Source organism: Nerophis lumbriciformis, linkage group LG08, assembly GCF_033978685.3.
Source record: "Nerophis lumbriciformis linkage group LG08, RoL_Nlum_v2.1, whole genome shotgun sequence".
In the NCBI taxonomy this organism is placed as follows: domain Eukaryota; kingdom Metazoa; phylum Chordata; class Actinopteri; order Syngnathiformes; family Syngnathidae; genus Nerophis; species Nerophis lumbriciformis.
This window is the reverse complement of record NC_084555.2, coordinates 1,652,501-1,676,500: the sequence shown is the minus strand read 5'-3', so window position 1 is coordinate 1,676,500 and position 24,000 is coordinate 1,652,501. Positions and strand designations below refer to the sequence as shown.

The 24,000-nt window shown below is 41.5% G+C and overlaps 1 protein-coding gene across 2 annotated transcripts in view; it reads right to left on the bottom strand.

Moving 5' to 3' along the window:
* Positions 1–24,000, bottom strand: part of LOC133611380 (RNA polymerase II elongation factor ELL-like) — a 30,478-nt gene that overhangs the window by 4,804 nt on the left and 1,674 nt on the right. Inside the window, exons 2-9 of one of the 2 annotated variants that reach the window (XM_072913619.1) lie at positions 16,441–16,485; positions 16,218–16,342; positions 11,884–12,044; positions 10,370–10,668; positions 5,455–5,579; positions 4,128–4,548; positions 1,387–1,474; positions 1,243–1,306 (exon numbers count right to left, since the gene is read on the bottom strand). In XM_072913619.1, the coding sequence (XP_072769720.1) occupies positions 1,243–1,306; positions 1,387–1,474; positions 4,128–4,548; positions 5,455–5,579; positions 10,370–10,668; positions 11,884–12,044; positions 16,218–16,342; positions 16,441–16,485 (1,328 nt within the window). Of the gene's footprint in view, positions 1–1,242; positions 1,310–1,386; positions 1,475–4,127; positions 4,549–5,454; positions 5,580–10,369; positions 10,669–11,883; positions 12,045–16,217; positions 16,343–16,440; positions 16,486–24,000 lie in introns of both variants that reach the window. The other variant, XM_061968101.2, reaches the window with a different exon arrangement.

Here is a 24,000-nt window from a genome sequence, read left to right as displayed (position 1 = left end):
GCTTCGGCACCGGCCGGAGATGTTGACATGCGGAGTTTCAAGCACTCTTCATTCTCTAGCGGGTGACTTTTCAAATGATGCTACAAATTAGAAGTAATGCTACTTTTTGTAGCAACGCTTTTGCCGCATACTTGACATATTACGGTTGAAGTCAAACCCCCGACAGACGATGGACCCCGTGCTGTTTTTCTTGGGAATTAATTCTTCTTCCTTCATTCGCACCGTCTTTCTCTCGTATTACCACTCGCACCGCTCCGCTAGCATCACAGCTAACTTTACCATGTCGCTACCTCTTTGCTCGGCGAGGGCGTTTGACGTTGCACGCGCGACAGTATGTGACGTATGTGACAAGGTGCGCTTGTTTTATGTCTCTGTGAGAAAGAGAGACTAGAAAGAGTGAGAAAAGCCCGTAGTGTAATACCCGCAGCTAAAAGCAACTGCGTGAGAACGTATACTCGAATATCACAATATAGTCATTTTCTATATCGCACAGAGACAAACCCGCGATATATTGAGTATATTCGATATATCGCCCAGCCCTAGACGCAATAGATGATTCCCGTTAGCTGCATTGTTAGCCACCAACTAAGATAACATGGGCATTTTCGAAGAATGCCAGACACAAGGGACACTAAAATGATTTACGTCTGGAAGCCAAAGACAGTAAGGCCAACTGGCCGCCCTAAAAGAATCACTTAAACTTTGAAAAAGTCAAGCCTAAGGCTCTAGACAGAACAGAGTGGAAGGCGTTCGTCAAGAGACTTTCCACTGACAGGCCAACTGGCCTACTCAGTGGCCTAGTGGTTAGAGTGTCCGCCCTGAGATCGGTAGGTAGTGAGTTCGAACCCCGGCCGAGTCATACCAAAGACTATAAAAATGGGACCCATTACCTCCCTGCTTGGCACTCAGCATCAAGGGTTGGAATTGGGGGTTAAATCACCAAAAATGATTCCCGGGCGCGGCCACCGCTGCTGCCCACTGCTCCCCTCACCTCCCAGGGGGTGATCAAGGGTGATGGGTCAAATGCAGAGAATAATTTCACCACACCTAGTGTGTGTGTGACAATCATTGGCACTTTCTTAATAAGCAAAATAAAAATAAAAATAAAAAAGTGCTGTTAAACATTAGGTGTTGTGCAACAACAGCTGGACTAGTTTTTATAAGAATCTAAAGGTGATTTTTTTCAAGGAATTAAGGCTGAATTTTGAGGCTGCATTGTATCGAATATGATGCGATACTTACGTTAAATAATCAGTGCTTTCATCGACAGCTTGAGGTTCGTCGGAGTCAAACATCTCTTGAGCAGCTTCTGTCAAAGTCAAATAGTTAAACATGAAATAGTGTTTTTTTATAAAGAATATGCCATCAGAGGTATTGCGCTCTCACCTGCACATTCCACAGCGCCTTGATTGGCTACATCCCTCGAACTCTCATCTCTTTTTCTTTCCTTGCTGCCTCTCGTCCGCTCTTCCTTCTATTAAACCATAGAGTGAGAATACGGCAGAAAAAAAATACCGTATTTTCCCGACTATAAGCCGCAACTTTTTTCTACGCTTTGAACCCTGAGGCTTATAAAACGGTGCGGCTAATTTATGGACTTTTCTTCGCCAAGACCAAGACGACTTTTTATGCATATTAGTACATGCTATTGTATTGTAATCAAGCTATCAGTGTTAGCATTAGCTAATATGCTAACACTTTTAAAAGTGTCTGTGTTAGTATTATCAACTTACAATGGCATTCTTTTTGTATTGTTTCTGTCAGAAAGTGTTTTCATTTAATCTTATTCTGACGCAGTTTTAAGATGTTTGGTTGGCTGTGCTCTTATTTTGGCGATCTAGTCTGGGACGTCATTTCCTGTTTGTAGCGTTTTCCGCGTAATATGGGCTCTTGGGTGATGGTGTAAACAGCATTGTGTGAGTTCCTGACTAAAATGTAAGTATAAGTCGAATATAGCACTGTTATTAATGCTAAAATGCCTATAATGTGTTAGATGTTGCCTTAATCGAGTGTTTGTTTGCAGCAATGTTTCTGCATGATGACAGCACACTCTCTTTTCAAGCCCACATAAACAACATTACCCGGTCTGCTTACTTTCATCTACGAAACATTAATCGACTCTGCCCATCCCTTAGCCCACATACTGCTGCCATACTAGTCCATAGCCTTGTCACCTCTTGCCTGGATTACTGCAACTCTCTCCTGCTTGGTCTCCCTCACAAGTCACTTCACAAACTTCTGCTTCTCCAGAACTCTGCAGCCCGGATAATCACCAGAACCCCTTCAATCCAGCACATTACCCCTGTTCTGCAGCAACTCCACTGGCTACCCATCAAACACCGTATCCACCTTAAAATAATTCTCCTCACTTTCAAAGCTATCCATAACATCTCTCCGTCATATCTCTCTGACCTGCTCCATGTCGCCACGCCCTCTAAGATCTTCTTCATCCATCCATCTCACTGTACCCTAATTTAAACTGTCCACCGTGAGGGCCCGAGCTTTCAGCCGCTCTGCCTCTCATCTTTGGAACTCATTACCACCAGACCTTCATAACTTAGACTCAATATCCCTCTTCAAATCAAGACTCAAAACACACCTATTCCTGACTGCTTATTCATTGTTATTGTTGTTTTTATCCAATTGATTTTATTGTTTTGATTTTGGACGGTGTCCTTGAGTGCCCAGAAAGGCGCCTCATAAGTAAAATGTATTATTATTATTGTTATGACGATATAATCCGCCAGCTCAACTTTCGCCCTTTTAATGGCGACATACTTCTTGTTACACAGTAGTTACCCTATCCTACCACTAGAGGGCGACACAGACCACATTTAAAGCACTGTCTAAATCAGGGGTCGAGAACCTTTTTGGCTGAGAGAGCCATGAAAGCCAAATATTTTAAAATGTATTTCCATAAGAGCCGTATAAAAATTTTTAACACTGAATACAACTAAATACGTGCATTTCTAAGTTAGACCAACAATTTTAGAGTATAATACGTTTCTTATTATTTTGAATAACTGTGTTATTGTGAAGTTAACCAATAATAAATAAAATACTTCTTACCATTAATGCAACTTCTGGTGCTGCATGGTTTTGCTGATGGCTTTGTAGTCTGGTTGATACGTGGTTATTTTTAACACTGTAATTAATGGGTACACAAATAAAACTAAAACTAAAAACTGTCTAATGGGTACACAAATAAAAATAAAAATAAAAACTATCTAATGGCTACACAAATAAAACTAAAACTAAAAACCCCATTCTTTTTCTCTAAAAACTCCATGTTTGATTGCGATTTCAGTTTTTTGGTAAAAACTACAAAAAACAACAGGTTGTTGACGCCATCGTGTTATTTGAATTAAAAATTTAAAAAATATGTTACATACATATAATTAAAGAGAACATTTTTTGGTGACGATTGGCAACACTAAATTGGCCCTAGTGTGTGAATGTGAGTGTGAATGTTGTCTGTCTATCTGTGTTGGCCCTGCGATGAGTTGGCGACTTGTCCAGGGTGTACCCCGCCTTCCGCCCGATTGTAGCTGAGATAGGCTCCAGCGCCCCCCGCGACCCCGAAGGGAATAAGCGGTAGAAAATGGATGGATGAAATACCAGCGGAATTATTCACTACTTATCGTGTTAAGCAATGACAGCTACGATTTATCTGAGAGCCAGATGCAGTCATCAAAAGAGGCCACATCTGGCTCTAGAGCCATAGGTTCCCTACCCCTGGTCTAAATCAACAGTGCTTATTCTCCATTCATTTATAATGGACTGTTTTAATAGTCCATGTAAATTAGTAGTAAATTCACCAAAATGTCACCGTGGGGTTATTGAGTCTGTTTAGCAGATTGGAGAGCTAGCTTCCGCAGCTAGTGGGTCCATGACGATGACTTCTGTTTTGTTTGATTTAGTGTTTTACTGCCGTTTGGAAACAATTAAGGTATATAAATAAACATTTGCAAAATTTTTCTGTGTAAGTGTATTGTGTATTTCATAACATATATATCTTCGGCCTATAGTTTGGTGGAAAAATATTGTTTTCTTTTTAAATTAAGTGAATGCGACTTAGGTCAGTGCGCTCTATAGTCCGGAAAATACGATAGTACTCGTCTGCTCACCTGCTCTCTGTGTTTGCTTTTCTTTCTGTTGATGGTCTTCTTGTCCTCTTCGGGTACTTTAAGAGGCCGCTCGGCGTCGGCTTGAGACCCGGCCTTTTCCTGCAAACAGGAAGTTTGCTTGTCCGCATCAGGCTGACAGGCTGCCGACAAGGAGTCCAAAAGCTTGCGGGGGTCGAGCGAATGCTTCTTAGAGTCGCTGTGAGCCGCTTGGGGCGACGCTCCCGACGCGCCGATGACGCTGCCGGCACCTTTGCGGCACAAGCGGGATATCCTGGTCTTCTTACTAATCAGAGGGTCGGTGTGCTCCTCGGCCAGGGAATGTTTGAGACGGTGTGCCGGCGAGGAGTTGGGTGTGTCTCGGAGAGGGCTGACCCGGGTGTCGGGGACGGTGAGGAGGTTTTGTTGTGGCTGGAACAATCTCCTGCACACAGCGAGAATGCGCCTCATTATCACGAGCGACAACTAACAAGTAGAGATGTCCAATAATGGCTTTTTTACCGATATCCGATATTCCGATATTGTCCAACTCTTATGTTACCGATATCAACCGATACCGATATATACAGTCGTGGAATTAACACATTATTATGCCTAATATTGTTGTGATGCCCCGCTGGATGCATTAAACAATGTAACAAGGTTTTCCAAAATAAATCAACTCAAGTTATGGAAAAAAAGTGCCAACATGGCACTGCCATATTTATTATTGAAGTCACAAAGTGCATTTTTTTTAACATGCCTCAAAACAGCAGCTTGGAATTTGGGACATGCTCTCCCTGAGAGAGCATGAGGAGGTTGAGGTGGGCGGGGTTGAGGTGGGGGGAGGGGGTAGCAGGGGGTGTATATTGTAGCGTCCCGGAAGAGTTAGTGCTGCAAGGGGTTCTGGGTATTTGTTCTGTTGTGTTTATGTTGTGTTACGGTGCGGATGTTCTCCCGAAATGTGTTTGTCATTCTTGTTTGGTGTGGGTTGACAGTGTGGCGCATATTTGTAACAGTGTTAAAGTTGTTTATACGGCCACCCTCAGAGTGACCTGTATGGCTGTTGACCAAGTATGCCTTGCATTAACTTGTGAATGTGAAAAGACGTAGATATTATGTGACTGGGCCGGCACGAAAAGGAAGTGCCTTTAAGGTTTATTGGCGCTCCGTACCTCTCCCTACGTCCGTCTACACAGCGGCGTTTTAAAAAGTCATACATTTTAGTTTTTGAAACCGATACCGATAATTATGAAACAGATACCGATAATTTCCGATATTACATTTTAAAGCATTTATCGGCCGATAATATCGGCAGTCGGACATCCCTACTAACAAGTGCTGTTGTTACCTGACAAGGATCCGTTTAAGGAGCTGCTGGTCTCCTGATGTGTAACCAGGCCAGTCCTTCTGCAGCTCCTTGTACAGACCGTCCTTCAGGACCAAAGTGTTGTCTCTGTTGTTCAAATGGCCCACCTGCACACAAAAAACAACAAGGACATGAGATGAGGAAAACGTCAGAGCTCACAGAGGAGGACAGGACCAGGCAAGGAACCATATCTGTTATACTTGACAGGTGTTCAGAAACGACCAGTTAATGCTAACCCCACCTTAGATTGTAAAAAAATAACCTAAATAATTCTAAATAATCACCAAGTCTACTGTAGACTTGCTCATGCACGAGAACAGCCAATTGACGCAATCACACCTCATACCAGTTAGTGATTGCTCCTCCTGCCAGTTGTTAAAGGGGAACATTATCACCAGACCTATGTAAAGTTAAAGTAAAAGTTAAAGTACCAATGATTGTCACACACACACACACTAGGTGTGGCAAAATTATTCTCTGCATTTGACCCATCACCCTTGATCACCCCCTGGGAGGTGAGGGGAGCAGTGGGCAGCAGCGGTGGCTGCGCCCGGGAATCATTTTTGGTGATTTAACCCCCAATTCCAACCCTTGATGCTGAGTGACAAGCAGGGAGGTAATGGGTCCCATTTTTATAGTCTTTGGTATGACTCGGCCGGGGTTTGAACCCACAACCTACCGATCTCAGGGCGGACACTCTAACCACTAGGCCACTGAGTCGGTAAGCATCAATATATACCTTGATGTTGCAGAAAAATGACCATACATTTTTTTAACCTATTTCCGAACTCTAAATGGGTGAATTATGGCGAATTAAACGCCTTTCTATTATTTGCTCTCGGAGCGATGACGTCACGTTGTGACGTCACATCGGGAAGCAATCCGCCATTTTCTCGCTTTCGTCGGTGTGTTGTCGGAGGGTGTAACAACACGAACAGGGACGGATTCAAGTTGCACCAGTGGCCCAAAGATGCGAAAGTGGCAAGAAATTGGACGAAATTTGTTCAAAATACGAGGCTGTGGGGAAAGCCGACGAAATGGTCAGTCGTTTGTTCCGCACACTTTACCGACGAAAGCTATGCTACGACAGAGATGGCAAGAATGTGTGGATATCCTGCGACACTCAAAGCAGATGCGGACATCAACTCCAAAACTGGACAGATCAGCTTTCAGGAAAAGAGAGTGTATGAGGGTATGTCTACAGAATATATTAATTGATGAAAACTTTATTCATTACTCGTGGTTTTACGTAAATTATTATACATAAACTGTGTTTACCAATAATTTAGCTTAAAAACATTAATTTTTTTCAATCATTCGAGTACATTCGGGTAGTCTTGTGTAATGCAGTATTTTGTGTCTATTTAGGTATGGTTAACCTGAGTGCTGAAATCGTGGAAAAATATATGTTCTTAGCGCGCCTGAAATGGGCTGTCTGCACTCTCAAAGTGCATGTTGTTGCAAAATGTATTTCATATGCTGTAAACCTAGTTCATAGTTGTTAGTTTCCTTTAATGCCAAACAAACACATACCAATCGTTGGTTAGAAGGCGATCGCCGAATTCGTCCTCGCTTTCTCCCGTGTCGCTGGCTGTCGTGTCGTTTTCGTCGTTTTCGCTTGCATACGGTTCAAACCGAAATGGCTCAATAGCTTCAGTTTCTTCTTCAATTTGGTTTTCGCTACCTGCCTCCACACTACAACCATCCGTTTCAATACATGCGTAATCTGTTGAATCGCTTAAGCCGCTGAAATCCGAGTCTGAATCCGAGCTAATGTCGCTATAGCTTGCTGTTATATCCGCCATGTTTGTTTGTATTGGCATCACTGTGTGACGTCACAGGAAAATGGACGGGTGTATATAACGATGGTTAAAATCAGGCACTTTGAAGCTTTTTTTTAGGGATATTGCGTGATGGGTAAAATTTTGAAAAAAACTTCGAAAAATAAAATAAGCCACTGGGAACTGATTTTTAATGGTTTTAACCCTTCTGAAATTGTGATAATGTTCCCCTTTAATGATAACCACCAACATGCATGATAAAAGGGCCCAGGAGATATTGAAAAAATCCACAAAGCCACAGTTGATATCACGCTTGCAAATACACGAAATCGGGCACATAATGTAGATGTGTTAAGGTAATTAATGCAGTTACTCTTCCAGCCAGGCCCTGCGATGAGGCGGCGACTTGCCCATGTGCAGCTGGGATAGGCTCCAGCACCCCCGCGACCCCAATCGGGACAAGCGGTAGGAAATGGATGTATGGATAGACTCCTTCAGCCAGATATTAGTTAAAACCACCACCGTGCACCATATAAACAACCAAAAGATCTTAAAAATTATCCATCTCAGTGCACTGCTAATGCAGAAGCACTTGTACGCAACATAGACATGTCATATAATTAGGGATGAGTACTGAATCTGGCACTTTTTTGGCACCGACCGAATCCAATTCACATACAATCCAATGGCGCCATGTTACGGTAGCTGGGTTGCGCGTGACGTCACGCCCAGTTGCCTGACTTTGCACTTGGCGATCACTCCAGCAGCACTGAGAGCGGACTCCGCCAAACTACCTCTCGGTAATGTTGCAGTTTTCAATGGCAACAACGCAATTGTCTCAAGAAACGCTTTAACGTAAGTAAAGTAAGGCTCCACTTTTCCAAAAATGCGCGAGCTTGTTGCCAATATGCACTGGCTTTGCTATTGAAATGCTACTGATTAGCATTAGCGATTTTACAAGGCGATATCAACACCTCCAAATTTGTTACTGAAAACTACAACTACGATGCACGTTACAATCAAACAGTCGGTGCGTAATAAGTACAATACTTACACTGCTAACAATTTTTAGGGCACAACAAAAGACTAGACATCAAAGACTGAACTGACTTGCCAACACACCATGAACTATTCATTACTGCCATGTAACGTTTTGGACTTGCAACTCTATTGAAATGTAATGATAAAACAAGATATAACAACTGACAGCAGTTATCACAATCAGCTTTTTTCTCTCTTTTTTTTTTTTTAAATCAAGCAATAAAAAATCTAGATTTTATCATCAAAAACAATTAAAGAGGAACATTATCACAATTTCAGAATGGTTAAAACCATTAAAAATCAGTTCCCAGTGGCTTATTTTATTTTTCGAAGTTTTTTTCAAAATTTTACCCATCACGCAATATCCCTAAAAAAAGCTTCAAAGTGCCTGATTTTAACCATCGTTATAAACACCCGTCCATTTTCCTGTGACGTCACATAGTGAAGCCAATACAAACAAACATGGCGGAAAGAACAGCAAGCTATAACGACATTAGCTCGGATTCAGACTCGGATTTCAGCGGCTTAAGCGATTCAACAGATTACGCATGTATTGAAACGGATGGTTGTAGTGTGGAGGCAGGTAGCGAAAACGAAATTGAAGAAGAAACTGAAGCTATTGAGCCATATCGGTTTGAACCGTATGCAAGCGAAACCGACGAAAACGACACGACAGCCAGCGACACGGGAGAAAGCGAGGACGAATTCGGCGATCGCCTTCTAACCAACGATTGGTATGTGTTTGTTTGGCATTAAAGGAAACTAACAACTATGAACTAGGTTTACAGCATATGAAATACATTTGGCAACAACATGCACTTTGAGAGTGCAGACAGCCCAGTTTTCATCAATTAATATATTCTGTAGACATACCCTCATCCACGCTCTTTTCCTGAAAGCTGATCTGTCCAGTTATGGAGTTGATGTCAGCAGGCCAGGGAAACTAGGGTCAATATTCTTCTCTTGATCATCTTCGGTGGCATAAGGGTCGATGTGAGCCAAGACATCCAGGGGGTTTAGCTCGCTCGTCTGCGGGAACAAACTGCCGCCATTGCTTGCCGTGCTACCGAGGTCCTTTGTCCCTGAATTGCTCACACACTCCGGCAGATTCAATGGGGGTCTGGCGGCAGATTTCTTTGACTTTATCGTTGGAAATGCATCTGCTTTGAGTGTCGCAGGATATCCACACATTCTTGCCATCTCTGTCGTAGCATAGCTTTCGTCGGTAAAGTGTGCGGAACAAACGTCCAATTTCTTGCCACTTTCGCATCTTTGGGCCACTGGTGCAACTTGAATCCGTCCCTGTTCGTGTTGTTACACCCTCTGACAACACACCGACGAGGCATGATGTATCCAAGGTACGGAAAACAGTCAAAAAAACGGAAAATAACAAAGCTGATTTGACTCTGTGTTTGAGAAAATGGCGGATTGCTTCCCGATGTGACGTCACAACAGAGCGAACATTAGAAAGGCGTTTAATTCGCCAAAACTCACCCATTTAGAGTTCGGAAATCGGTTAAAAAATATATGGTCTTTTTTCTGCAACATCAAGGTATATATTGACGCTTACATAAGTCTGGTGATAATGTTCCCCTTTAACATCTGTTAACACACAAAAGTACAAAAAATTGGTACCGACGAGTATCAGTATTGATTCCCTGGCAGCAGGAATTAATACCATATTGGTTGAAATGTGAACGGTATGCAACCCTACATCAAATCGACACGATTTCATCACTCCTCTTGCCACTTATTAATGATAATTACAACCATGCGTATTAGAAATAACCATAAGAACTTTGGAAAATGTCCACAAGGCCACAGACCTTGCTACACTTGCGCAAGCACAAGAACAGACAGACAATGTCGATGTGTCAACGTAATCAACGCAAACGTTCCTCTTGCCAGTTATTAATGATAACTACCATTTTGTACAATAGAAATAACCAGAAGATCTTGAAATAATCATTGCTGTTGCTCATGCCAAGTAGATATAATCAATTTGATCGCTCCACTTGTCAGTTATTAATGTTAACCACCTTGCAAAACAGAAAAATACTTATATAAAGTTTTACCTCTTTCAGCACAGAGGCCAGCATGTTTTTATCCCTGGGAGTCAGTCCGTCTTTCCGCAGTCTCAGCATCAGCTCCGGACTCTTGTACGGCCTCAGGGCCAGCAGGTGCGTCACTCTCTCTCTGATTGACCGCTGCTGCACCTCGCCCGCGCTCCTGCCGTTGGACACGCCGGCGCCCTTTGTCTTCCCCGTGCAGGCACCCGCCGCCTTGATGCCGCTGAGGAGGGACTTGGCGGAGCGCCGGGGTTTGGTGAGGCTGGCCAGGGCCGGGGCCGGAGCACGCACCGTCACCTTCTTGCCTGCAGGGCAGCAGCAAAGAGAATCAGCATACTAATGCAAACAATAGGCAATGGCGCAGGACTCGCATCATTAAAGTTAACCTCATGCACTCAAATGTGTTGCTCTGTTTAAAAGGCAACTCATTACAAAGTCTCAGCGTATGGTCTGAGGTTTTGAAAAGCAATTAAATAAAATAGTGTCAATATTATTATCATTATTATTATGTACAGTACAGGCCAAAAGTTAAAGTTAAAAGTTAAAGTACCAATGATTGTCACACACACACTAGGTGTGGCGAAATTATTCTCTGCATTTGACCCATCACCCTTGATCACCCCCTGGGAGGTGAGTGGAGCAGTGAGCAGCAGCGGTTGCCGCGCCCGGGAATCATTTTTGGTGATTTAACCCCCAATTCCAACCCTTGATGCTGAGTGCCAAGCAGGGAGCTAATGGGTCCCATTTTTATAGTCTTTGGTATGACGATCTCAGGGCGGACACTCTAACGTTTGGACGCACCTTCTCATTCAATGTGTTTTCTATATTTTCATGACTATTTACATTGTAGATTGTCACTGAAGGTACCGGTAGTTCATTTGCCGCCATTTGGGGAGAGGATTACTCAGTTAAAAGTGGCTTTGCACTGTGGAGGGACGTTAGCCGCTAGCAAGAATGCTACATCGCGTTGAGGATGCGTTTGTTCGCTTGTCGCTGTCAAATTTGCAGGACACAGCTCGAACATGTCATCAACAAACACTATCACAATATAACGTAAGTAATAAAATCTCTATCTTCGGCTAAATTTACATAATTAATATAGTTTATATTGCACAACCCTATGTTGTTGTATGTGATATATGGCCTCCATTGAGTGAATGTGAGTGTGAATGTTGTCTGTCTATCTGTGTTGGCCCTGCGATGAGGTGGCGACTTGTCCAGGGTGTACCCCGCCTTCCGCCCGATTGTAGCTGAGATAGGCTCCAGCGCCCCCCGCGACCCCAAAGGGAATAAGCGGTAGCAAATGGATGGATGGATGGCTAAACAACGCTCATTAGCATTAAGGTTACAGACACACAAAGCAGTATGTTCCCAGTAGGGCTTACTAAATGCCCCTTTTCCGGCCTCAAAGCTAGATTAAATTTAAAATTGGTGTAAATACTATAACATAGAAGCTTTCATCTAAACACCGCCCAGATTAGAACATTACAAACAAGGGGGGAAAACCCCACACACCCTACCTTGGAAGCGGCCGCCTTGCTTGATGACGATGGCTCCCCTGCTGCGGGTCTCCTCTTCGGCCTGCGCCATGCTCTGCAAGGCTTTGTTGTACGAGTCATCCGTTGCCTTGACCGTCATCTTCTTCTGTATAACGCCGAGACATGACAGCTCCTGCACAGCGCTGCAGGAGGGGCGAGAGGAGGGTGATGCTTTAACAGTGTGAGGACATTTTTTTACTACTGTATATGCATCTAGTGTATATGCTTGTCCTAAATTGGACAAAGAGCCACCGATTATATTTTAAGGGGGTGATCCGAATCATCTCTACTATGTTACAAGGCTGGACTTCTCTGTGTGCGAATGCTAGCAGCCACGCCTCTGCCCACAGAGACAAAGATAGTGGATGACGTTTATGTCCTTTCACTATGGACCAATAGTAACAAGCTCAAAAATTTACAGGCAGATTAGATTAAACTTTTAGGAAATGTCAGAAATGAGATAAGGAACAAGTGATTCGATTTTGGGTCCAATACGAATCATTGTCTGGATTCAGGAATTTTTTTCAAAGGAGTCTTTACTATTAGGAGATATAGTTTGCATTCTCCATAAGTTAATACTGTGGAAGGTGGCACTTATCATTAATGGATGTAAACTACATTCTTATTTTTATAATTAGAATTTTTTATCATTGTTGAATAAAAACAAAAACACTTTGCCAATATCTCACGTCACATCATGCCCCTTTTTTCTGGAGATGTTGTGTGCATCTTTTTCCAGAGAAAAAGTTGGTCAAACTCCAAAACGGTTCCTTTTCTGAGGCACTAGACTGTACTACAAATGATGTATACAGATGGCCGGTTTTCATTTTTATTTTGTATTTATATTTTAGATTGAAATGATTATTACATTTTAATAAGATATGCTTACAAAATAAACACATATACACAATATAAAATAAAGTATAATACGTGTTATAATAATTCATATAATTGTCTAAAATATGACATACACAAATTATAAAATAATTGGTAAAAAAAAATATATATAATTCTCTAAAACAATATAGACATTATAAAATAAATAATGATTAATAAATACAATTGTCTAAAACATTGTTTATATATAAAAGGATTAAATGATAATATATACATTTAATTGGGAAGAATGGCTGCCCGGATCTGAACCCGAGCGGTGTTTTGTTATTGGACTTTTGTGCCCATCACAGATTGTCCATAACGAACACCATGTTCAAGCATAAGGGTGTCCATATGTGCACTTGGCACCAAGACACCCTAGGCCGCAGTTCCATGATCGACTTTGTAGTTGTGTCATCGGATTTGCAGCCTCATGTTTTGGACACTCGGGTGAAGAGAGGGGCGGAGCTTTCTACCGATCACCACCTGGTGGTGAGTTGGCTGCGATGGTGGGGGAGGGTGCCGGACAAACCTGGCAGGCCCAAACGTATTGTGAGGGTTTGCTGGGAACGTCTGGCAGAGTCTCCTGTCAGAGAGAGTTTCAATTCCCACCTCCGGAAGAACTTTGAACATGTCACGAGGGAGGTGCTGGACATTGAGTCCGAATGGACCATGTTCCGCGCCTCTATTGTCGAGGCGGCTGATTGGAGCTGTGGCCGCAAGGTAGTTGGTGCTTGTCGTGGCGGTAATCCTAGAACCCGTTGGTGGACACCGGCGGTGAGGGATGCCGTCAAGCTGAAGAAGGAGTCCTATCGGGTTCTTTTGGCTCATAGGACTCCTGAGGCAGCGGACAGGTACCGACAGGCCAAGCGGTGTGCGGCTTCAGCGGTCGCAGAGGCAAAAACTCAGACATGGGAGGAGTTCGGGGAAGCCATGGAAAACGACTTCCGGACGGCTTCGAAGCAATTCTGGACCACCATCCGCCGCCTCAGGAAGGGGAAGCAGTGCACTATCAACACCGTGTATGGCGGGGATGGTGTTCTGCTGACCTCGACTGCGGATGTTGTGGATCGGTGGAGGGAATACTTCGAAGACCTCCTCAATCCCACCAACACGTCTTCTTATGAGGAAGCAGTGCCTGGGGAGTCTGTGGTGGGCTCTCCTATTTCTGGGGCTGAGGTTGCTGAGGTAGTTAAAAAGCTCCTCGGTGGCAAGGCCCCAGGGGTAGATGAGATCCGCCCGGAGTTCCTTAAGGCTCTGGATGCTGTGGGGCTGTCTTGGTTGACAAGGCTCTGCAGCATCGCGTGGACATCGGGGGCGGTACCTCTGGATTGGCAGACCGGGGTGGTGGTTCCTCTCTTTAAGAAGGGGAACCGCAGGGTGTGTTCTAACTATCGTGGGATCACACTCCTCAGCCTTCCCGGTAAGGTCTATTCAGGCGTACTGGAGAGGAGGCTACGCCGGATAGTCGAACCTCGGATTCAGGAGGAACAGTGTGGTTTTCGTCCTGGTCGTGGAACTGTGGACCGGCTCTATACTCTCGGCAGGGTCCTTGAGGGTGCATGGGAGTTTGCCCAACCAGTCTACATGTGTTTTGTGGACTTGGAGAAGGCATTCGACCGTGTCCCTCGGGAAGTCCTGTGGGGAGTGCTCAGAGAGTATGGGGTATCGGACTGTCTGATTGTGGCAGTCCGCTCACTGTATGCTCAGTGCCAGAGCTTGGTCCGCATTGCCGGCAGTAAGTCGGACACGTTTCCAGTGAGGGTTGGACTCCGCCAAGGCTGCCCTTTGTCACCGATTCTGTTCATAACTTTTATGGACAGAATTTCTAGGCGCAGTCAAGGCGTTGAGGGGATCTGGTTTGGTGGCTGCAGGATTAGGTCTCTGCTTTTTGCAGATGATGTGGTCCTGATGGCTTCATCTGGCCAGGAACTTCAGCTCTCACTGGATCGGTTCGCAACCGAGTGTGAAGCGACTGGGATGAGAATCAGCACCTCCAAGTCCGAATCCATGGTTCTCGCCCGGAAAAGGGTGGAGTGCCATCTCCGGGATGGGGAGGAGATCTTGCCCCAAGTGGATGAGTTCAAGTACCTCGGAGTCTTGTTCACGAGTGAGGGAAGAGTGGATCGTGAGATCAACAGGCGGATCGGTGCGGCGTCTTCAGTAATGCGGACGCTGTATCGATCCGTTGTGGTGAAGAAGGAGCTGAGCCGGAAGGCAAAGCTCTCAATTTACCGGTCGATCTACGTTCCCATCCTCACCTTTGGTCATGATCTTTGGGTTATGACCGAAAGGACAAGATCACGGGTACAAGCGGCCGAAATGAGTTTCCTCCGCCGGGTGGCGGGGCTCTCCCTTAGAGATAGGGTGAGAAGCTCTGCCATCCGGGGGTAGCTCAAAGTAAAGCCGCTGCTCCTCCACATCGAGAGGAGCCAGATGAGGTGGTTCGGGCATCTGGTCAGGATGCCACCCGAACGCCTCCCTAGGGAGGTGTTTAGGGCACGTCCGACCGGTAGGAGGCCGCGGGGAAGACCCAGGACACGTTGGGAAGACTATATCTCCCGGCTGGCCTGGGAACGCCTCGGGGTCCCACAGGAAGAGCTGGACAAAGTGGCTGGGGAGAGGGAAGTCTGGGCTTCGCTGCTTAGGCTGCTGCCCCCGCGACCCGACCTCGGATAAGCGGAAGAAGATGGATGGATGGATGGATGGATATACATTTAATTGTCTAAAATGTATATGTTGTTAAATGAATAATAAAGATAATCATATAAAATAATATATGCATGATAAAATAAATAATAAACATAATTTTCAAAACATTATATACATAACAAAATAAATGATTAATAAAAATAATCATACAAAATAATATATACAGTATATTATGAAAATAAATTATAATAAATAAATATAATTGTCTAAAATGTATACATATTAGGGCTGCAACAACTAATCGATTAAATCGATTATAAAAATAGTTGGCGATTAATTTAGTCATCGATTCGTTAGATCTATGCTATGCGCATGCGCAGAGGCAATTTATTTTATTTATTTATTTTATTATTTATTTAATTTATTTTTTATAAACCTTTATTTATAAACTGCAACATGTACAAACAGCGGAGAAACAATAATCAAAATAAGTATGGTGCCAGTATGCTGGGGGTTTTTTTCAACAAAATACTGGAAAGGATAGAAATGTAGTTTGTCTCTTTTATCCGATTATTAATTGATTAATCGAAGTAATAATCGACAGATTAATCGATTATCAAATTAATCGTTAGTTGCGGCCCTAATACATATTATAAAAATCATCGGAAAATCATAAAAACTAATATACTGATGATAATAATAATAGCAATAACAGTAATGACTATTTTGAACACCGTTTGAGTATATACAGTAATTTGTTTCTGTGCGCTTTGTGGTTTCGTTTGTACCCTTTGCTGCTGAGTTGCTGGATGCAGTCAAAGCTGCCGTGCGGATTTTCCTTGGCAACGTTGGTCACCCCAAACATGAAGATCCTTGCTTCACCTTCCTTCTTGGAGCAAGGAATTGTGATTTTCTGCAGTGAGAGAGGGGGAATATTTTCATTTAGGACAACAACAAAAAAGTAGGAATTATTCTATTATGAAGGGAAGTCGACTCAAAAGTGATTCTCACCCCCTGGTTGCCATTGAAACAGACGGTGGGAGCGGCAGATGAAGCCTAAAAAGAAAGGGCAGCTCAATTTAAGGACAGATCTACCAAAAAACATTAAAAAAATAATTTTAAACACTTGTTTTTTTTTCCTTTTTCTGGACCTCGCAGTCCTCAAGCACCCATTCATTGACGCCACCCACCATGTTCCAAATGTGTGTTAAAATGGATGTTTAAAGTATGATTCATTCAGTATGCAAGTGGATTGTTTTTCCCCTTACTTCTTCCCCCTCTTGACAGCAGAACTGTGTAGTCATCCCACATGTCGCCGTCTGGAAAGGACTTCTGTACATCTTGTTTCTCTTTTAACTGAATACATTTAATGACGTTACTTTCCAAAGACAGCGGTCACAAACATGTCTTAACTAGTCACTTCAGTCGTTATAGCTGTACTTTTACAAAAGAAGAATCCCCACATATCAGTGTTTGCCATATATTCCAGGGTTTCCCTCACCACCACCACAAAATCAAAGTCACCACACCTTGAAAATAAGGGTTTTTATGCATTAAAAAAGTAATATACTGTATCGTAGCCTCCAGAAGGAAGTCAAAAGCTATTTTTTAACTTTTATTGCCAATGTTATGCTAAAATCCATGCAAACACTTTCGTCTCTGTGCGTCCCCAAACACAAAATAACTAGGGTGTGTAACGACTGATCGATGTATCGATAGATCGATTTATAATCCTTTATTTCAAGTGTATGGATCTGTGCTCGGCAAGTTTGCGATCCAAGATGTTTTTAAAAGGGAATTGATCAATTTTATTGATACTAGAAAAAGAAAACATTGGATTTGAGAACAGTTCACTTAATGTGAGGTTTAAAACTTTAAAACTACAAACTAGGGCTGGACGATATGGTTGAAAACTGTAACACGACTAGGGCTGCAACTAATGATTAATTTGATAATCGATTAATCTGTCGATTATTATTTCGATTAATCGATTAATAATCGGATAAAAGAGAAACTACATTTCTATCCTATCCAGTATTTTATTGAAAAAAAAACAGCATACTGGCACCATACTTATTTTGATTATTGTTTCTCAGCTGTTTATAAATGTTGCCGTTTATAAATAAAGGTTTATTTAAAAAAATAAAAATAATTAAAAAATAAATAAAAAATAAAATAATAGCCTCTGCGCATGCGCATAGCATAGATCCAACGAATCGATGACTAAATTAATCGGCAACAACTTTTATAATCGATTAGTTGTTGCAGCCCTAAACACGACATACATTTTTTACATTGATCGATATGGATAATTATTGCTTTTTTAATGACTAAATAAATACAGTAACGCAGTTCCCAACTTGCCATGGGTGCTTTTTATCAGTGGCGAAGGTGTCTGGTAGCCAGTTAGGATGAGCGCACCTAAGGTGGTGCAATAAACTCAGTCGATTTCAATTTAGTTTCAGTTTTGAGACACTAGATGGCAGTAGTGTATAAGCTATTGAACACTACACAGAGTAGTTTGGGAAGCAACTAATTGAACCGACACATTGGAAGTGTCAGGATGTCGCCGCACAATCTGCATTAAAATCAAAAAACTAAAGACAAGTTTCTGTTATTGAGTGGAAACTTGATCTATCAAGATATTACAGTTTCTCTTCTCACTCCGTGCAGAGATTCCACGCTGCCGCAGCGAGACAGAAAAACGGCGCAACCAATCTAGGTAGTTGATACTGTTACGTGATTGGCTGTTAGCGTGTCCCAGAGCGCGAGTGACCTTATACACCAAATCTTGCTTCATAATTTGTTTTCTTCCAACCAAAAAATATATAAATATATATCGGATGTCTTATCGAACACATTTTATATTGACATTGACTGCGTCTATCGCGATATATATTGATATTGTTTTATCGGCCCAGCTCTACATTAAATGTTAAGTCTATATCGCCTGTCTGTGACGTCATCCAAAAATAGTGGCGGAAAACTACGGTGGCTGACAAAGAACACAAGACAATATCAATAATTACAACACAACTTTTAGCTACAGCGCGATTGCAAAAGCCACAACAAAGACAAACGACAACACAATTATTTAGGCCGCAACACAACTTTTAAGCAACAAAAGAGGGAGGGCTTCAGCACACCTGGGACACTGTACGAACAGATACTGTATGTCCAAGTCGGGGAACTTTATTTAGCAGGTAAATCTACTCTTAAAATGTTGGTCACTGTACTTTTATTTAAAATTGCTTGAATCACTACGTTTCCATGCACTAAATTATTCTGATTTCTCAAAAAGTTTGTTTTTTTGTATTTTCACAACTAGGTGTGAAGTCCAAGTGTCCATGCACTTTCTCTAATGTGACTATTAGTCATACGCTGTGTGCCTCCCGTACACTTGGGGGCGCTTTCTTCATTTTTGCGCGGATTCATGTATTTTTCGGTTGACCTATGATGTCACACTAGGCATCGGCGGCTCCATACAAGTAGAACGCGAAGTCCACTGTAATACTGGCACATATTACAAATATTATGTTTCTAATGGATATGGTGATGTTAAATAGCAGACAGCATCAAGGAATGATCTTAAATTGTGCTACGAACGTGACGCTGCTACCAAGAATGTATCGGAGCAGATGCATGTCCTAAGCAAAGAAAGTTTTTTAAAGACATTTTCAAAAGAGAATAATGGAATCAACACTTTTAAATGGCTCTGAGTGCATTAATAAGGCCCTGTGGATTGACTGAAGGAGTTTTAAATCCAAAGGAAAAGACTTGTTTGTGCCCTGGATACTGTTCCGGATTAAGGTTACTATTCTTCTGGACTATCTTGCCAGTTGTGCGGAAAGTTAATCAGTTTGGAGTGCACAAATGCAGCAAATATTATATCGTGGCTAATGTTTACCTATATTAATGACAAACTGCAGTTAAATGCCCGACATTTAGTATTACCGTTTTAAATTGTAATTTCCGTAAAACTGTGTCTGATTACCAGACTTTGATAAACGAATGGTGGTGCCGCTCATTTCCTGGAGAAGACAAATTTAACACTCAAATAACGACATTATGACTCTAAAAAAGCCAGAGCAATATTGAATGTTTCTTTTGCCACATAAAATATATTTATGTGTGTCTATTGTTTTTTTGTTTTTTTTAAACTATACAACTTGGATAAAAGACTTATTTGTGTGTGTGCAAGTACTTTTTGAGCACAGTCAACAATAATGTGATGACTAAAATAATCGATAGCTGCAGGCCTAGTCACAATAACCTGCAATATGAAATGTTCATATCGTTACAACCCTAATGATGACTCAAAAACCGTATTGCAAAGTCCTTGCTAATACTCAGCCTTCTGGAAATTGTATAAGACGTTGTTTGTTTACTTCACGTAAAAAATAAGTTAACACATTTAAAAGGGTTATAAAACAAAAAAAATTCCCCCCGGAACTCAAAATTCTTCTCTTTGACCCCAATTGTCGAGTTCTTCTCTTTGACCCCAATTGTCTTATTTTCAAATTTTATGAAGGGGGCTCCAAAGATATTGTTGTCTTAACAATGACGGTTAAAGGGGACCTACTAAGCAAAACCAACTTTCTTACCTATTGGTGCCTTTCTCTGTGTATTTGAGATCTGCATGAGTGCTGAAAATTTCAAATCAAACCGTGGAGGCATGGCGGACATATTTAGAAAACAATCCTGCATTCCTTCATACTTCCTCTAAACAACCGGTTTGGAATTTGCTCTGACCTGTGACGTTTTTGGTGACGTCAGCAAATTGACCCAAAGTGCTTTGCGCGAGTCCACTATTGTAGTCAATAAGCTCCTTTTTCACTATACCGAGGTTCAGCAACCCGTGGCTCTTTAGTGCCACCCTAGTGGCTCCTAAAGAATTAATGAATTTGCCTATGAACTTTATTATTTTACTTTTTTTTACGTAAAGAGTAAAGAAAATCTGAAATGTTTTTTACAGAAAAAACTGGCAGCTCAGTTGCCAGACTTTTACTGTAAAATATATTTTATTATTATTATTTTTACAACATACCGCTGTTTAATTTTATTTTGGCAACTCCGCTGCCAGTATTTTACCATAATAAAATGTGGTACCATAAAATCATCAACCGTGGATTTAAAAAAAAAAAAACCTGACAGTTCTTTAGACAGAATTTTACTGTAAAAAAACAAACATTGGTCATTTTTTTTCAACTTATGCTGTAAAAAACACTCCCTAAATTTTACAATAAAATCTATTGGTCATTTTTATAATGTACAATTTGATGGATAACTTGCTTCAAAACCATAAGTTAAGCAGATTTTTAAGTATTTATTTGGATTTTGACCAACAAAGTTAGATAATATAATATTTGTTGCAATATTGGACACTATTTTTTTTCCCCCTGTCAAACTAGAAAAACAACCTAATACCTTTAGTAAGAAAATAAGAAAGTAAAGAAAGAAAATATAAGGTATTTTATTCACACATTATTTCCAGGCTTTTGCGGGCCATATAAAATGACGTGGAGGGCCAGATCCAGCCCGCGGGCCTTGAGTTTGACATCTGTGCACTAGACACACCAATGGGCTTGTTTATGTACAATAAAACTCCTCATAGGAAGTTGCCATTTGTTATAACTTTGTGACATGATACAATGCACATTAATGAACATATCACATATAAATGTGACAGATTGTAGCCAAAGGCTGATTTCCACCAGCATTTTATTGCAAAGAAACAAGCCCAGGGCTCCCATAATTCAGCATTATAGTGACTTGTATTTTTTTACAAGTGGGAAGCCGGTCCCTGAAAATAATGCCTACATTAAACCGGTCGGTGGTGCAAAAAAGGTCGGGGACCACTGACGTAGACCACAAGGAAGTGGCCTAGTGGTTAGGGTGTTCGAAAGTCAGACAACATTCACACACTAGGGCCAATTTAGTGTTGCCAATTAAGCCTATCCCCAGGTGCATGTCTTTGGAGGTGGGAGGAAGCTGGAGTACCCGGCAAGAACCCACGCAGTCAACTCCACACACAAAGTCCCTGACCCGGAATCAAACCCAGGACCTTCTAATTGTGATGCATGAGCACTAACCTAGTCGTTACAGAGTGTACGCCCTGAGATCGATAGGTTGTGAGTTCAAACCCCGGCCGAGTCATACCAAAAACTATAAAAATGGCACCCATTACCTCCCTGCTTGGCACTCAGCATCAAGGGTTGGAATTGGGAGTTAAATCACCCAAAATGATTCCCGGGCGCGGCCACCGCTGCTGCCCACTGCTCCCCTCACCTCCCAGGGGGTGATCAAGGGTGAAGGGTCAAATGCAGGGAATAATTTCGCCACACCTAAGTTGTATGTGACAATCATTGGTACTTTAACTTTAACATAGTTCTTGAACTCACCGTAGTTTGGTTACAAGTACAACTTTCTCTGATGCTGCCACAGAAAGATGTGTTTTAGGTCACTCCTTCTTTGTCTTATTTTGTCCACCAAACTTTTTATACTGTGTGTGAATGCACTAAGGTGAGCTTTGTTGATGTTATTGACTTGTGTGGAGTGCTAATCAGGCATATTTGGTCAGTGCATGACGGCAAGCTAACATGCTATTTAGGCTAGCTGTATGTACATATTGCATCATTATGCCTCGTTTGTAGCTATATTTGAGCTAATTTAATTTCCTTTACTTTTATCCCCTTTGTATTTAATTTATATTTGCATGTCTCATGACACACTATCTGTACGTAATATTGTCTGCATGTCTGATAGTTGTTTGTGTGCCACGTTGTTCCAGACCACAGCAAACGTTACCTAGCTTGCAAAGATTGTAATAAATCCATTAGAAGAAGACAACCTTCCTTTTTCTCGGACACACGCATCTATACCTTTGGCCATTAAAAGCCAGTCATTTCCAGCAGTTAGTTATCTCACCTTCTGAGAAGCCTCCATTTTACTAATGTTTTCCAATGTTGTAAAAATATGCAGAATAAATATTAAAATACTGTACAACATTTCTGTCAACGAAGATTTGTGTCAGCCTGCGACACGTAGTGGTTAGAGTGTCCGCCTTGAGATCGGTAGGTTCTGAGTTCAAACCCCGGCCGAGTCATAGCAAAAACTAGAGATGTTAAATGCTATAAAATGTAATATCGGGAATTATCAGCATTGTTTTTTATTTTTTTATTTATTAAATCAACATAAAAAACACAAGATACACTTACAATTAGTGCACCAACCCAAAAAACATCTCTCCCCCATTTACACTCATTCACACAAAAGGGTAATTTCTTTCTGTTATTAATATTGTGGTTCCTACATTATATATCAATATATATCAATAGAGTCTGCAAGGGATACAGTCCGTAAGCACACATGATTGTGCGTGCTGCTGGTCCACTAATAGTACTAACCTTTAACACTTAATTTGACTCATTTTCATTAATTACTAGTTTCTATGTAACTGTTTTTAGATTGTTTTACTTTCTTTTTTATTCAAGAACATTTTTTTTATTTATTTATCTTTTTTTATTTTATTAATTTAAAAAAAAAAGGACCTTATCTTCACCATAACTGGTTGTCCAAATTAGGCATAATAATGTGTTAATTCCACGACTGTATATATCGGTATAGGTAATTAAAGAGTTGGACAATATCGGAATATCGGATATCGGCAAAAAGCCATTATCGGACATCCCTACCAAAAACTATAAAAAACGGGACCTGTTACCTCCCTGCTTGGCACTCAGCATCAAGGGTTGAATTGGGGGTTAAATCACCAAAAATGATTCCCGGGGGCGGCCACCGCTGCTGCTCACTGCTCCCCTCACCTCCCAGGGGGTGACGGGTCAAATGCAGAGAGTAATTTCGCCACACAATTATTAGTACTTTAACTTTAAGTCAGTGGTTCTTAACCTTGTTGGAGGTACCGAACCCCACCAGTTTCATATGCGCATTCACTGAACCCTTCTTTAGTGAAAAATAAAATGTTTTTTTTTTTTTCAAATTCAAGACAAAGTTATATGTTTTTGGTAACACTTTAGTATGGGGAACATATTCTAAGTAACAAAGACTTAATTTGGAGTTTTCTGGACACTAGGGGAACATATTCTAAGTAACAAATACTTAATTTAGAGTTTTCTGGACACTAGGGGAACATATTCTAAGTAACAAAGACTTAATTTAGAGTTTTCTGGACACTAGGGGAACATATTCTAAGTAACAAAGACTTAATTTAGAGTTTTCTGGACACTAGGGGAACATATTCTAAGTAACAAAGACTTAATTTAGAGTTATTTGGTTAGGGTTAGGGTTAGGGTTAGAGGGTTAGGGCCAGGGTTAGAGGGTTAGGGTTATAAAAAGGCCATGCCGAATAAGGCATTAATAAGTACTTAATAATGATTAGTTAAGAGCAAATATGTTATTAATTTGCATGCTAATAAGCAACTAATTAATGGTGAATATGTTCCCCCATACTAAAGTGTTACCATGTTTTTTTACTGGTGCACAAAATGAACCATGCATGAACATCACCTTGTTCAAAGATCAAAACCAACACAGTGCATAAACTCACAACAA